Source organism: Struthio camelus, chromosome 20 (genome assembly GCF_040807025.1).
Source record: "Struthio camelus isolate bStrCam1 chromosome 20, bStrCam1.hap1, whole genome shotgun sequence".
NCBI lineage: Eukaryota > Metazoa > Chordata > Aves > Struthioniformes > Struthionidae > Struthio > Struthio camelus.
In genome coordinates, this window is record NC_090961.1 from 2,662,502 (window position 1) to 2,677,375 (window position 14,874).

Sequence of the window (14,874 nt, forward strand, 5' to 3'; positions counted from 1 at the left end):
GGCAGGCTGCGATCAAGCCACAGCGGCTTCAGGGACAACTGCGGCGGCCTCCGCGCGGCCCCCGACCCCGGCCGCGCCCCGCAGCGTCGCCCTTCCTCAGCCGGCCGCGGCGGCGGAAGGCAGGAGCGGCGCTGCCGGGGGGCGGCGGGGCCGCGCCGGGCGAAGCGCGGGGCCGGGCCGGGCCAGCCCCGCCGCCGCCCGCCCTGCCCGGGCTGCAGGTGGCAACGCCGGCTTCGCCGCCCGCTTCGCAGGGCTCAGAGCCCAGCCTGCTGCGAGCCCGCCGCGCTCCTGTGCGCGCAGCCAGCAGCGGCGTCCCCGCCCGCCCCCCCGTGCACAAGCGCCCACACGCGCGCTCCTTACCAGCGGGGCCGGGCTCCGCCGCCGCCCCGCTCCGGCACGGCCACGGCCACGGCCACGGCCGCGGGCGGCTGGGCGCCTCCCCGGCCCCAGCGCGCCCGGCCGCCCCGCCCCGCCCCGCCCCGCGCGGGGCCGCCCGATTGGCTGCGCTGTAGCTGGGCAGAGCGCCCCGGGCCGCCGCCGCCGCCGCCCCGCTCCCCCCCGCCCGGCCAAAGCGGCGAGCGCCGGGTCCCACGAAGTCAGGGCTTAGCGCCGCGGGCTCCGCGCTCCGGTTATTCACCCCCAGGCGACTGCGTCTGCTGCCTGCCGGCCAGGAGCTTTGCTCGCTGCCCCGGCCGCCTTCGCCTGCTGCCCGCGCCGTCCGGCCTCGGCGCGGGGTGGCAGGCCTGCCCCGGTGCCAGGGGGTCACCGTCACCCTCCAGCCGCTCACCCCGAGCCAAAGCAATTCCAGCCCGTTTGCATTCACCACTGTTTAATTTTGTTGCAATAAACCTCAGGAAAATCCAATTCTCCAGGAGCCTTTATTTTTGCAAAAAAGCTGCACTACTGCTCTCCTTCCCTGACCGCTTCCCTCAGGCTCGCTCCAAAAGCTGCCGTTCGCGTTCAGCATGCCGGGGAAGGGACCAGGAATGCAGCAGGCTGCCCAGCGACCGGGTGTCCTTGCCCTGGGACACACATGCACATTCCTTTCCCATTCCGGAAAGCTAAGTCACTGACCTTTGCAACAGCGCAATCCACAGAAAGGAGTAGCGTCTGCAGCAGCAGCCAGCGGCACCTGCGTGAGTCATGGTCCGAGCGCCGGCACCCCTCACGCACGCAGGGATCCCGCATGGGAGCCAAGCGGCAGCCTGCTCGGGGCGCCGCTCAGGTGCACGCTCCGCTCGCGTCCGCAGCTCCCCGGGGGCCCCGAGCAGGGCTCGGGCTTGCTCAAGTACAGGCTCTGGCCACCCCCCGCGCCCAGAACAGCAGGTGAGCCGCGCTGCCCGAGCACGAACGGCGATAGATGGAAAACAGAGGAAAAGGCTCCACAGCGTGGTCCAGCCGTCCTGATTACCACCGTCCTCACACAGCCCACGCTGACACGTTCCCTGAGCCAGACTGCTGCTGTCATCGTGGCGTATTCAAATACCTCCATTACTCATCAAGAACAAAGTCAGACTATCTAGTAAATGAAAAACCACCACATGGCACTGTCCCCTGCCTGGTATTTATGGCTGCTTCCTTTTCCACTTTTCAAAGGCTACTGTCCAGGTCTGCAGCAAATCAAATCTGGCAGCTCATGCAAGACTACTCGGGATCAGGGGAGGGACCCGTCGCCTCGACCCCAACCGCTGGTCAGCACTTGAGGGGAAAACGAGTGCAAAGGTAAATACCCCTAATTAAAAATAATACTCTGGATTTCCCCTAACCAGAGGGGAAGACAGCAGGTCTCCTCCCTAGCCAGCAGGCACCACAGCCTGTCCTTCTCCAGTGGCTCCCAGGGTGCCCCCAGCCAGCACGCGCCCGTGCAGCACTCACGGCAAGGCCAAATTCACAGGTTCTCTGCCCAACTCTGACACTAACTTACTGCACATCGTCACTTATGTGCCTCTCTTCCTGCTCACCTAGAGAAGCAAACAGGATTCTCTCAGCTCTGGGGGATTAGCATTAATCAGTGATGCCTACGGGATCCAGAAAATGCAAAGGAAAGACAGCATTACTGTTGCATTCGAATAATAGGGACCACTACCTGTTGCCTAATGCTAGTGGGGCCCTTTCCCTCCTTGCAGGGCCGAGCAGTCCCAGCCCATGCTGGGGATGAGGGCATCGGCTCACCAGCCATGCCAAGATGAGCCACTTGTTCAGCAGGACACCTGCAATCAACGTATTTCACACCCTGACTCCTTAGCAGAGCGCATGGAGGCCCCTTCTCCCCTCCAGTCTGCAAACAAAGCTCTAGATTTAGCATATTTCACCGCATGCTCTTGCCCTGCCCGCCCCCCTCCCCAGCAGTTTGAAGCTTTCTCACCCTTTGCTGGCAGATGCCATGCAGAGAGACAAGCTCGCTGTCCTCGATCTGCTTTTCAGGGCTTCTATAAAGTAGGGCACCAGCATCAGCCCAGCGTCAGGTTTTTGATACATTATTGGAGTAGCCAAAAATAATAGCAGGCAGCTTCAATCTTTTTGTTCTTGAATCTGCAGCAGCAGCAGCAGCACTGAGATCCTTTGTGCAAGAGCACAAAATACAACACACACCGGACTGAAATCCTGGTCAGCAATCCAGAGCCATCGCCCCTCGTAAGATGGGCTCACCAGAAACTTCAAGCGGGGCACTCAAGCGCTCCAAGGGGAGCCCTTGCCTTGCAGTTGCCCCTTTTCTAGAGCCATCAGTGAGCGCAGTGCTTACTCTGGGAGAGCCAGGGGCTTTGCTCTCCTTATTTCCTTCAGCACCTTATCTCCCTCGCTGCAGCAACACACTAAGGTCAAGTTACAGTTTTACTAACCATTTTATCTTTCTGGCAAGGCACTACAGTGCAGAACCTGAACTTTGGAACAAGCCCTCGCACTTGCGATGGGTGGAGAGTCAAACACACCAAGGCCAGCAAGAAACAGGCAGAATCCAGGTTCTTTCTTCAGCCCAGCACTAGAACAAATTCTTTTGCACATTCAGACACATTATTAGGACAATCTGGAAGGGAGTACTGAACCGAACAAGCATGTGCTTTTGGCCTGCATTACAGCAGCAAGCCAGATGTGCTGGGAATTGGGGCAATTCAAGCTGACGCAGAGACGTGACATAGCTCCACTACAGTTACCAGATTACAGTGATCTACCCCAGTGGAGGACTTAGCCGATACATATGACAGGTAGAAAGACCAAGAAGGCCCAGTTAAACAGTTTTATTTGCTGGGAACTGCCCAATCTCATTTCCAGTGTCCCAAACTCAAAATTCCTTACAACCTGTCTCTGCAGGTCTGGGGCACACAGACCAGTCATCAAGAGCTAACGTATGAACTTAGCCCCTCGGGTACTCTGTGGTGACTGTCCTACTGCACGTGCATTCCTCACCCTCTCACCTCCACGAAGATGGATGTTACCCAGCGGTAATGCGCTGACCTGCCCAAGCCCCGGCAGGCTGCCACATCTATCATGCTGTATTTGGATTGACATCCTCAGCACACAAACTTCTTGGAAGTACACCTCTCTAATAACGCACAGATCATTTATTCCTTCACCCTCCCATAGCGTCTAGTTATGTTTGGAGCTACAGAAAGTAAGCTAAAATCTTAAAAACCAGGGCCTCTTGGACTGCTCTTTCTCCCTTTCCTCAAGGAGTTCAAGGCAGTGAAGAAACTGTACTCAGTTGACTTGATCCTTAAATACTACTGCAGTGAGCATTAGTAAAAACGAAAAAACAAAGAAACCAAGCCTATTTGTCAAAGGCCCAGCTAATTTTATTAAAAGCCAGGATTTATCCTAGCTTCCTTAAGCCTAACTTGCACCTCGTTCCTCAGCTGTCTAATGTCGTGTGTCCTTGCAGACTGTCCTTCTCCTCCCCAAAGGCTGCTATGGTCAGAGGCCTATATGCAGCTGTAAAACACGTTGGAAGCTATTACTATGAATGCCGATATCCTCCTCAGAGCGCTGTATTTGACCTCTGTCCTGTCTTCACGTTTGCACCTTCTGTTACTGAAGGTATTCCATCATTCACCCACGCAACCCTCTGTTCAAGGGACAGCCTTGTGAAAGGAAAGCCGCTGTGCCCCGTCAGAGAGCAAGTAAAATAATACCTTTAGTGGGTTATTAAAATTGTTCATTAGTTCACAGTTAGCTTCAATGATTATTATTGGCAATATCTGTAGAACTGTCTTCTTGGGTTGCTTTTTCTTCTGAGGTCCCAATGGGTCCTGGGTTAATATGTGTTTCCTCAGCTGGATGGGGGAGGATGGCAAGACAAGACATTGCCGCCAGCCCTCCTGGAGGGACCTTTCCAGACTCCTGCTATGTTTACTTTGCTTCAGCTATTAAACCCAGGTATCTCTCACTTTTTTTTGGCTGTGAAGCCAAAGCTTTACGATCTCTCCATCTATCACTAGGGAAAGCTGAATCCCCCTTGAAAAGTTAGAATGGAAGGTACCGTGATTATCCACATATGTTCCAATTTTACAGGTAAATGCCCGTTAATGTCCTAAAAAGCATTTTTTAAGAACAATTCTGTATTTCGGCATAAATTAAGACATGTAATGGCACAACTGGCTTGTTACTGGATTGCTGCTCAAGTGCTGGGGCTGTGAATACTCCTTATGGCAGGGCTTTTCTGAAAGAATTCCCAATACGTGTACACCTCTCTTGCTGAAATCAGGCAGGAAGCACAGCTGGAGTAGGAACAACTTCATCTCTTGATGTGGGCTAGATTATAAAGATCAATGTTGGGGCTTTCGTTCAAAAATCTGCAGGACTCGGGTTACGTGACAGAGCCCTGCCTGGCGAATGCCGGAGGGCCAGGCCAGGGACGGAGCCCCGGCACAGCCCGGGGGCAGGCCTGCGCTCGGGCACTGCCTGGAAGCGGTACAATTTGCAGCCTTCTCTATTCAGGCCTGGCCAGCAGCGTCATTTAGTCACTCTGCTGAACTCACCGGATTAATCTCGATTCATTCTCGCAGCCCACCAAAGCTCACTGTGAAGGTAGACACTGGCCTCTGATCTCTTCGTTCAGTAGATTCTGGCTTCGTCTCTCACAGCTTGAGACTGATATTCCACGCCTGCCAGAAAATAAACAACCTACGCTCTCCTGGCACCGTCAAGTAACATATAGCTATCGCTGCAGACATCTCAGGATGCCCAGTGTTCCTCCTTCAAATGGCATACTCATACGCCAGGCCACCGAGTACTAAAGAAACCCAAGCGAACGGCCCACAGCCTTGAACGTGGTTTGTTTATTTTTGCCTTCGGTTTAGATTCAGCAAAATAGTTAATCTGAAGCTGAAGGGCACAAAAAATTATCCAGACCTTGCAGATTAGAGGAACAACGGCAGATTAAACTAAGAGATTTATATTAAAAGTTTTCTCCACTTGCATTATTACAAGGTGCTTGATACGCACAAAAGTTGAGCTGCCACAATTTAGCAGAACTGATGTCTAGCGCTTCTGAAAAACCAGGCCCCCGTATCAAGCAGTATTTACACTGAAAGAATATTTAACCTCTGACTAATGCTGCCTGATACTCCGTACTTCATTATGGCTAGACAGTGAACCTCAACTGGCCGATTTCTCTTTCTGCTTGTAATTAGCTTCACTTTTCTGCTCTCCTGAACAAGCGTTAGACTTTCCTCTAGGATTATAATATTGATAAACAGGAAACCAACCTGCAGCAAGACACCAGTCGTATTTTATGGGTCTTATATCTTGATTGTAACATTGTTATTAATAGCAGATTTTTATACCTCTTTTTGTCAGGTCCCATTCCTGCAAACATTCAGTATCATTTTGTGTTATTAGTCTTGCTTCAGAGACAATACTTAACATTCAATGACAATTTGAGCCAGGAAGCATTTGCAGGAGTCAACTTTTGAATTTCAGATCAACATGAGGGTACCAATGTCATATGACTTTAAGTCTGACAAATACAAATACATGCATTAGCATCTAAACAACATTTTACTTTGTTTTGTCCTTCTATCTAACAATATTGGCATATATAATACCTTTGGCTTAGTAGCTAACAGCCGAGTTTGGAGACTGAATGCTGTTCTTAAACAAAATGCAGTCAATGACAAGTTTACAATTGAAATGAGAAAATGTTATTTTACTACTAAGAAAATGTTATGTTACTACTTACAAAATCTTCCTTTAAAAAAAAAAAAAAAGAAGCATTGTAAAGTTCCTTTTGATTGTGTTGCATTTTATCCATGCAGGACCTCACATACCAGAGGTGGCATCAGGATATAAAGCTGAATTTTTCCAGTTGCTATCTGCCTTTGAGGCAGATAGACTTTAGTATCTTTTAGGGATATAAACTACGTCCTCCTCATAGGAATCCTTTTTTTCAGATGGAAGGAGAGTTTCATACCTATCGAGGAGCGGGTTTTTCTATGGCTTTCAGGGCTCTAATCGCTTTCAGGGCAAGCGATCCATTGCAGAGAGCGCGTGCCCCATCCACTGGTCTCCTCAACCCAAGGCCCGTTACAGGCGCCAGAAGCCCCTGGAACACAGAGCGCTTCTGCTACTGCACACAGCGCCTGGGGCTACCCTGGCGAGGGGAAAGGAAACCGTAAAGCACTGCTGACGCCGATCCCCAGTGCCTGGCTGGCTGGATGCTCTCAGCCCTCCAGTACTGTCCCTGGGACTCATTATTGCAGGCACCAGTGCTGGACAGAGCTGGGAGCCCCCTTTTCCCGACGGCCAGTGGCGTTCCCTCCTTGGGTGCTTTCCACAGACAGCTACCGACCAGAATCACTTAGTACTGACACAGGAACCACAGTACCTCCTCAGATAGCCATGTCCATCCTAAAAACTTCCCCAGTAGTAAGATGCGTCTGTCTGCAGAATTTGGACAGTCACCTCAGCACTCATCCCTGACACAAGGGGACTTTAGGAAGAGCCATCATCACTGCGGTCCCCACCTACCCCCCAAACATACATGCATACATCGCCTCAGCGCTTTTTACTCGTCTCTCCATATTTCTTTTCTGCCTTATACTGACAACCCGTTTCCAGGGGAGGGGATGAGGTGTTTGTTTCAGCTGAGAGGTCACCCAAGCGGCTCACAGGGGCCTGGGGCAATCCCAGCCACCCCTCGGGGCTCCCAGGCTCGTCCTCTGCCCAGGCTGGCTCTTACGGTTCTAGACTCCCTGACCAGGAACTAAACTTTGCAATGCTGAGGTGTACTGCATCAGTTCCAAAGCTTGTTTTTAAAAGTGCAAGTATTATTACTGCGTACTTCATGCAAGGCTGGGGGCAGCTACTTCAGAGCTGATGTAAAAATTGTTATTAAAACTTATAAACTGTGAAAAACTCTTAAAAACTCCAAATCCTGGCACTGCCCTAAATTAAATTACAGCCACAGCCTGATAGGGGTACCTGGATAAGCACAGAGTCAAGCTTGCATGCAATCCTTATCCACAGCCCACACCTGCTGCTCCCTTCTGAAAGTGTAACTAATGAACACAGTGTACAGCCCAGAAGGTTTAAGATATGGAAAAGGTCACGGTGAAGACCCACGAGTGAAGCACTGATTGAACAGGGTTCATAAATGACAGCCCCATCTTAAGCCTAAAATTAATTTTTTTCAATAAATTAGGACAAGTGAGCTTTCCTCTAATTCAGATAATGCAGCTCTCCTTGGGTATAGACTGCTGGCAGGAGGAGGAGGGCATATGCGTTCAGGAATCAATGCTAATACTCTTAAAAAAAAAAATCTCTGAAAATTGTTTCAACAAAATTTCATTTAAATCTTTGAATAGCAAGAGCCTGACTGGACGAAGGTATCACAGTGATATTACTAGATTAAGCACAGACTTTAAAAAAAAAAAAGGCATTGTCTTTTTTATGCAAGGCTGGTCCTCTCCCTCTGGCTTTTTGTTCCTCAGTTTCCCAGCTATGGATACAGCATGTTACACTGCCTATCAGTGAGTCTATGAAAGCTGCTAGTGCCTGTTAAGAGCTAGCTATCGTTACACAGGACTGAGGACAGGATGTGGCTTCCCAGAAGAGAGAAATACAGGCTATTCCACTTTAAACAAGAGTCATGGTTTGTGACATCAGAACGTAGTCGAGATGGCGCTCTCCAGGGAAGGGAAGAACTGGCTCTTCATCCAGCTCTTGCCAAAGCCAAGGTAAGTGCACTGGAGACTCTGAATGTGTTTTAAAAAGTGAATATGCTTATAAAAATCGTGCCTTTCGGTACCTGCAGGGCAAAGCCAGCCACCATGCCAACAAGCTTTGCAAATCTAAATCAGACCTCAGAAGTGCAAAGTCTCTGGACCTGGCTGAATAACATAATTAAAGCAAGAAGACAAGTAGCATGCCAGTTTTGGCTGCTGACCATTCACTCAGGGAGCTCTGGACCTACAGCCTCTCATTTACTCAGTTTTAGTAATGTCACCATTGCTGGTGAGCTTCCAGGGGGTTGTTTTGCTCCTGGCTCACGAAAGGCACTGCACTGCCACTGCACTGCACTATCCACAGTCTTCCCCTCTGCATGGATCCTGGGGCGGGGGGATCTAGAGCCATGCTGTCAGCTTGGAGGAGGAGAAGGGACTGCAAGGCTGTTCCTACAGATGGAAGAGTACAGCCCAAAGCCACCTCCTCTGTGACGCACACTGGCCCCAGTCTGGCATGCTCTAGCCTAGCGAGCTGACAGCTACAGCGATGTAGGAATCTCATACCCGCCTTCCCTTTGAGCAATGAAAGCTGAAACCTAAAATTGTGTCTCAGCTCTCTTTTTTAAGAGTTGTGTGTGATAGGCAAAGATAAAAATCAAGTTTAAAAACCCAGACTGTCGTTCCCAACATATGAGCTTTAAACGAAGAGGTCAGCCAACATTTGTTTTCCTAACTTTTGCTTACTTTACTTTTCTTACCAGAAAGGCTTTCTACCACCTTCTGGATGGGACATGCAGAGATTCCTGAACAAGCTCTGTGAACAGCCCCACCTGGTTCAAGAATATTACCATCCTCGCCTTTTACACAAGGGAACAGAGGCTACCGATGGGAAGCAGCTTGACCAAAAGTTTCATACTGTGGGATGGAAATGGAAGCAGGAACAGAGACAGTCTAATCTCCTGATTCAATAGCTGTACAGTAGAAACACTTTCCTTTTGTAACCAACTTTTTTAAAATCAATCTAGTTTGACAGATGCAAAGCACTGACATAGATGCACTGAAACTGGTTTGGTCTTTGCCTCAACAGGATTAACTTGTCTCACTTATTAACCAAATTAAACTCCAGCTCATCATCATTGCAAAAAATGGTTGTGTCTTACACTGATAGTTGTGTCAGTGTGTAACTTTTAATTAGAGAGTTTGGGAGGATTTTATTTTGCAATAGGTATTCAGGGTCACCACACAGCTCCCCACCAAAACTTGTCTTGACCTCAGTTAACTCTGGTGAGGTAGAAGTGTGCCTTCTCTCCTCTACAATGTTACTTCATTCCTAACATACAAACCTACATTTTAGGCCATTAGCCTGTATGATAACAAGAAGAGTTAAAACCATTTAGGCACCCTGCACTAAGAGCCTGAGTTGATTTAATTACACTGAGCTAAAATAAAGGTAGTTGCATGGACACCTCTTTTTCTGCAGATCTGGCCTGAATTCCACGCTTTATGCAATAGGGCAGACTCTTAACATTTCTACACGCTGTCATTGGCTTTTCTTTATGGTTCCCCAGCTCTGAAGGGTTACACTCATCTTTGCAGGAAACAAAAATGCCCATTTTACTTTCCTCTGAGAAAATTCAAAACATTTTTAGTTTTAAAGTTTGATCTAGAAAGTTAGGACTTGGGTTTTGCTGTTGCATTTAATTTCTTAGAACACTAATTTCCGCAAATATGTTGTCTTCCTCTGCTGGAACATGAGCCCACCCTCCAAGAAGGAAAAGCCAGCAACATCTTCATGGTGCTTCCCACCCTCTGAACTGCCGCTAAGCCCATGCCACTAAACCCTTTTTTCTTTCTGTGGCAGATGATAAGCTTGGTTCAAATCCATGGGAATACATTGGGCCAACCTATGCTCTCATTCACAGAATTGCAGTCTGCTTCTCCTGAACTCCTGAGGCTGCCTTGCATCCCAGCTACAATCAGACTCCTGTTTTGGAGGTGTTTGTGTCCGTGTGTGCACGTAGCTGAGGGCTACCGAAGTGCCCTGTGCCTTCTGTGAGGAGAAGTCAGACGAGACAAAGCCAAGGGGCTGCAGAGAGTACTACGGGCCACAGCCTCCCCACTCTCAGCCAGCCCAGCATCTCCAGGGAGCTGGGAAGTTCAACCAGCTTGGTGCTGCAAAGCTGCCGGACTCTTAACAGTTGGCTGTTAGCAGAGTGATTTACTCGGTATAACGCAAGCGGTAAATCAGAATCTATTCCACTCGGGGAAGCAGCTGACAGATTTGTAGGTTTAAATGACTATAAAAATCAGCCTACTTCACGGAGCGCTGCCACGCTGGCCCAGGGTGCTGAGCTGCCCGGAGCAGAGCGGGGAGCATGGGCGAGCTGCAGACAGCAGCCCGCTCTGGCGCTGACCGCCGACCGCCCGGCCCCCGCTAGGCAGGCCGCTGCAGATGATGAATCTGAGAAAGTTTTCCAGAACGGACAACTAAGTAGATCTGAATAACGCAAGGGTAGGGTTAAGACAAGACGGCACCAAGCATGAGGCTGAACTCTGGGTCCAGCTTGGCAAATTCCTTCCCAACATCAACTGCCCTCGCTTCGCCCCGTTCCTGGGCCCGTCTCAGTCACCTCCCTTTCACAGGTACTCCTCATTTCATGCACCTCTTTTCTTGCGCAAGACTCAATCACATGGGAGCACAGAGAGAGGGTTTAAAAGAAAAACATGCCACTGGAAAGGCAGGGCCCCCTGAGAAGAGGGGGGCCCGCAGCATCCCTCGGGGGGGAAGGGCACCGCGAGCAGCGAGGCCGACGGCGCAGCGGCTGCCCCAGGCCCTGCAGCCTGCCCTTGGCTCTCGGAGGCAGTGGCCAGCACAAGGAGCAAGGAAGCTGGGGAGCAGATAGCAGGCCACGACCGCACGAGCGGGCAGTGCCAAGCGCCTCCCAGCCGACCAGCGTGACTCACCTGCCTGCGGCAGCAGGAGCCAGCTGGCCGGCTGAGCCGCCTCTTCTCCCTGCCAGCCTTGCAAGCGAGAGACTGAATGTCTTTATACACTACTTCAGGGGATCAAAACTGAAAGCAGCAGGTTAGTTCCCAAATGAGTGTAAACACTGTGTGGCAAAGTCCAGCCCAGCCCAACCGGTCACAAGAGCTTTTCACTTGCTGTCGCAAACAAGAGCCGGGAACTACTGCGGTTGCCTGTCCTGCACAAGCGGCACAAAAAGTTAAACTGACTTCATAAAACAACTGAAGCGGTTCAAAAAGTACCTGCTGTTTGCCCAGAGACCGCACTGATGTCTCCTTCCCCAGCCGGAGGATTCAGTCCCAGCCACCTGAGCGCCTGTCTCCTACAGGACGCAAGGCAGGGCAGGACTCAGCCAGGTGACGAGCAGGCGCTGCCGAACACGGGTGATTCGGCTGAAGTTCCCAATCCAGGTCCCGCAAAAGGGGCAGCTCTTTTCAGCGAGAGCCGAGCAGCCTTCCCTGCGCAGCCAGCCCTGGCACGCGCGCGAGGCCAGCCGGCTGTCCTCCCCGCCGCCCCTGCCTGCGCTGCGGGCCGCGGCGGCGCGGGGCTGCGGCGGAGCCTTGGGCGAGCGCCCGTGCTGCCAGGCCTGCAGTGCTCCCCGAGGGAGCGAGTGCTCGCTCGCAGCCCATGCTGGCTTCACACTGGCGGCCTAGAGGTGAAAAGCTCTCTTTCCTATTAGTAGCCCCTTTGTATTACTTCTCTCCACCTGTGCTGTTCTTCATCTTCTAGACTAGCGCAATTGCTGCTAGCTTCAGAAACCCAGGCACACACGCCGAGGAACGGGCTCGCTGGAGGGGATCACGTGGAGCGCGATTCACCCTGGGCCCGGGCTGCAAGGCTCTGCGCATGCCCACAATGTCAGCACACTCTTTCCATTAGGAAACCATCAGCCTGTCAACAGGGATTAAACGAAAGGACCCTGGCTGTTTACCAGTAACCGAGTATGTTCGGTGACTAAGTCACACGCTGTAACCTCCAGCCGTATCACACTCCCAGAGCACAGGGCGACAATTCAAATCCCTGGGCACACTCGGTATCGAAGGGCTGGGACAGGGGCAGTATTGATACAGACTTCACCAAAATTAAAACAATTGCCAAGTGAGAAAAATGTTCCATGATTTATTCACTTCTTTGGACACCTGAGAAACGCACAGCTGATGCGGAGCTGGCCTGCCGATTATCGGGGGGCAACGCGAGGATTGTACAAACCAATCTTCCCCGCTCCAGGGACGGCTTCACTTCTGCAAAAACCAGCTGCCCGAGCAGCTGCCACGCAGCACGGAGAGAACCTCAGAGACGCTGCCAACACCGTCTCTTGACGTGCCCACAGTGCACGCATCCATGTTTACAAATGACTGGATAATAATGTAATTTTTTTGGTTTTTTAAAATGAGAGTAGAGCTGGTGAAAAGTGTTATCCCAATCCCTGGGCAACAGACGGTTTCTGGTGGGGGCCAGCAGCAGCACAAGCTCCCCACAACGTTTCGCTGCCAGCGTGCTTCCAACCTGCGATGACGGGCTCACCTGGAGGAGGGAGAGCCAAGGCCAGCGCAGGGTTCAAGCCTGACCCTGTCCTTGTGTCTGCCAGCTGGGACTTAGCTGACCCAGAGGGAAGGCAGTGCCAGGGCAAACACGGATCTTCTGCTCTCAGTCAGAAACACTGGTCACTGAGCACAGCGTCACAGCTGAGCCCTCCCAGATGAAAAGGGATGCAGCCTGCGAGCAGTCTAGTCTCTCGGACAAAGCACATTTTCATAAGCATACGCATTCCTGCTGGTATTTAATTAATGATACTCTTCAGCAAAACTGCTTGAAAAGATGAATCATTTTACTCCCCTTCTGTTTTTATTTTAATAGCGAACAATGTAATTGTCTTGTCAAAAGGAAAACAGAACTGGAAGGAAACTCAGGGAGGAAACCCAAATCCTAGCTCCAAGTGCATGCCTGGGACAGTATTAATCAGTGCCTAACTCATGCCATATTCCTGCTCAGACAGAAAGCACAAAGTATGCTTACAAAGAGGAGAAAAGGACTTAATGTTAAATCTAAGTCTGAACAATAATGTTTGGAAAAGCCAAATAAAAAGAAAAATCTCCATCAGTCGATGAGCAACGTCTGAGTACAACTCCGTTCTACTGATGTCAGCCCCTCGAACGTCGGAACGAATCTCAGTGTTGGCTTAGCTGCAAGAGTCCCCGGCACAACCTCCCGAAAGCTGAATCCGGGCCTGGGCGAACATGGTGGGAGAGTTCACAGGCAGCAGCACCCCGACAGCGATACCGGAGGGTTACCGAGCGGTACCTTACCGGTGCCTTCATGTATCGAGTAGACTGCGGGCAGTGCCCCACAAGGTCTCACAAATCCCTCCATCCTTCTGATATGACTGTAAAAAATTCAGACTCAGGAGCCTAACTAATTCTGTGTTATATGTGGGGTGAGGGTTTCTGGGGGAGGTAGGGGTAGTGGAAAGTTATTACAAAAGAATAAAAATATTCTGAGCTTCAGGAGTCAAGTTCAGAGGGAGCCTGGAGCGAGCGTTTCTGAGCTCAGTCTTTGAACTTTCTGTGGCCTGGCACTGCCACTAAGTTGTCACGTGCCTCAGTTTCCGGTTCGGATGGTGAATCTAACTACGCTGCCCAGTCTTACCGGTGGGCTGTTATAGGAATTAGTTTTTATAAAGCACTTCAGGGCTGTCAAATAAGAGGCTCTGTGCATGAGCGCAAAGTGCTCTGAGGGGAATTGGCTAGACCATCTTGGCCTGCCTTTGACACGTGGCTTCCCTTATACCATCTCTTATACTTTAAGAAATAAAAAATACTTTTAAATGCCTTTGACTGTAGAATTGTGTAAGCTGCTGCTTCTGAAATCCAATGACATCCCGAGTGAAAGCCAATTGAATCGTGCACCATAAAGACTTCCACGATGTAAATTAATGAGTCTCTCAGAGGATTGGGAAGTGTGCCACATACAGCATTTCTGACTCTATAGCTCTTTTATCTAAGTTGCCTTTTTTCCTTTATCCTTTCCCCACTCCATGACAGTTTTGAGATTTCTGGCATCGTAACTGCAGCCTGGCTTGTCAAGCTAAGCATCAACAGAGACTTTATATGTACGTGAGAAATGAGAGAATAGAGATAAAAATAGTTATTAACTCTGGTTTTAGAATACTAACCAAGTAAAATGGCTGCGCTCCAGCAAAGGAAGGGGTTTGAGCCATTTCTGATACACATCTGTTTTACACTGTCCAGTCTCCACGGTGTTGGTGGAGACATTCGTCAGGGCCAGGCACGGCTGCCTTCCTCCTCCGCACAGGCGCCGGGGCTGTGGCCGCAGACCCTGCCTGCACGCCGGGGCGGGCGGGCGGGCAGCGGGACCAGGCCACGCGGCTCCCCGGCGGGCAGGGGACAGGCCGCGACGCGCACCCCTGGGGCTCGCCCGCCAGCCCCGTTTCCTCTCAAAGGCCTCAGGCTCCGCGGGGCAAACCGGAGCGCAGCCAGTGGGGACAGCTGGGGAATCCCTTGAGAAGCGCGTGTCCGATGCGCCCCAGGGTGAGCCGTGGCAGGGACGGCAGCCTTCCAGGCGTGAGCGGAGGCGAATCCATCCCTTCAAATCCACAGCCGTTAGTGCCTGGCAGAGGCTCTCATAATTGCAACACAGTGACACCGACTGCTCTAAATCAGATCCAGACAA

At 51.2% G+C, this 14,874-nt stretch overlaps 1 protein-coding gene and 1 long non-coding RNA gene across 17 annotated transcripts in view; one reads left to right on the forward strand and one right to left on the reverse strand.

The window, feature by feature from the left end:
- Positions 1 to 14,874, reverse strand: part of DAB2IP (DAB2 interacting protein) — a 267,258-nt gene that overhangs the window by 60,945 nt on the left and 191,439 nt on the right. Inside the window, exon 1 of one of the 16 annotated variants that reach the window (XM_068915279.1) lies at positions 11,427 to 11,955. The exons of 13 other annotated variants lie outside the window; for them this stretch is intronic. Coding sequence is in view for 1 of the 3 variants with exons in the window: in XM_068915276.1 (XP_068771377.1) it covers positions 2,366 to 2,478 (113 nt within the window). In the remaining 2 variants the exon portion in view is untranslated. Of the gene's footprint in view, positions 1 to 360; positions 442 to 2,365; positions 2,822 to 11,426; positions 11,956 to 14,874 lie in introns of those variants that run through there. 2 more of the 16 variants (XM_068915276.1, XM_068915278.1) reach the window with 2 other exon arrangements.
- Positions 1,074 to 9,299, forward strand: LOC138061751 (uncharacterized). The gene is made up of 4 exons (XR_011135662.1): positions 1,074 to 1,136; positions 1,597 to 1,722; positions 8,018 to 8,171; positions 8,921 to 9,299. It is a non-coding gene; the product is annotated as an uncharacterized lncRNA (long non-coding RNA).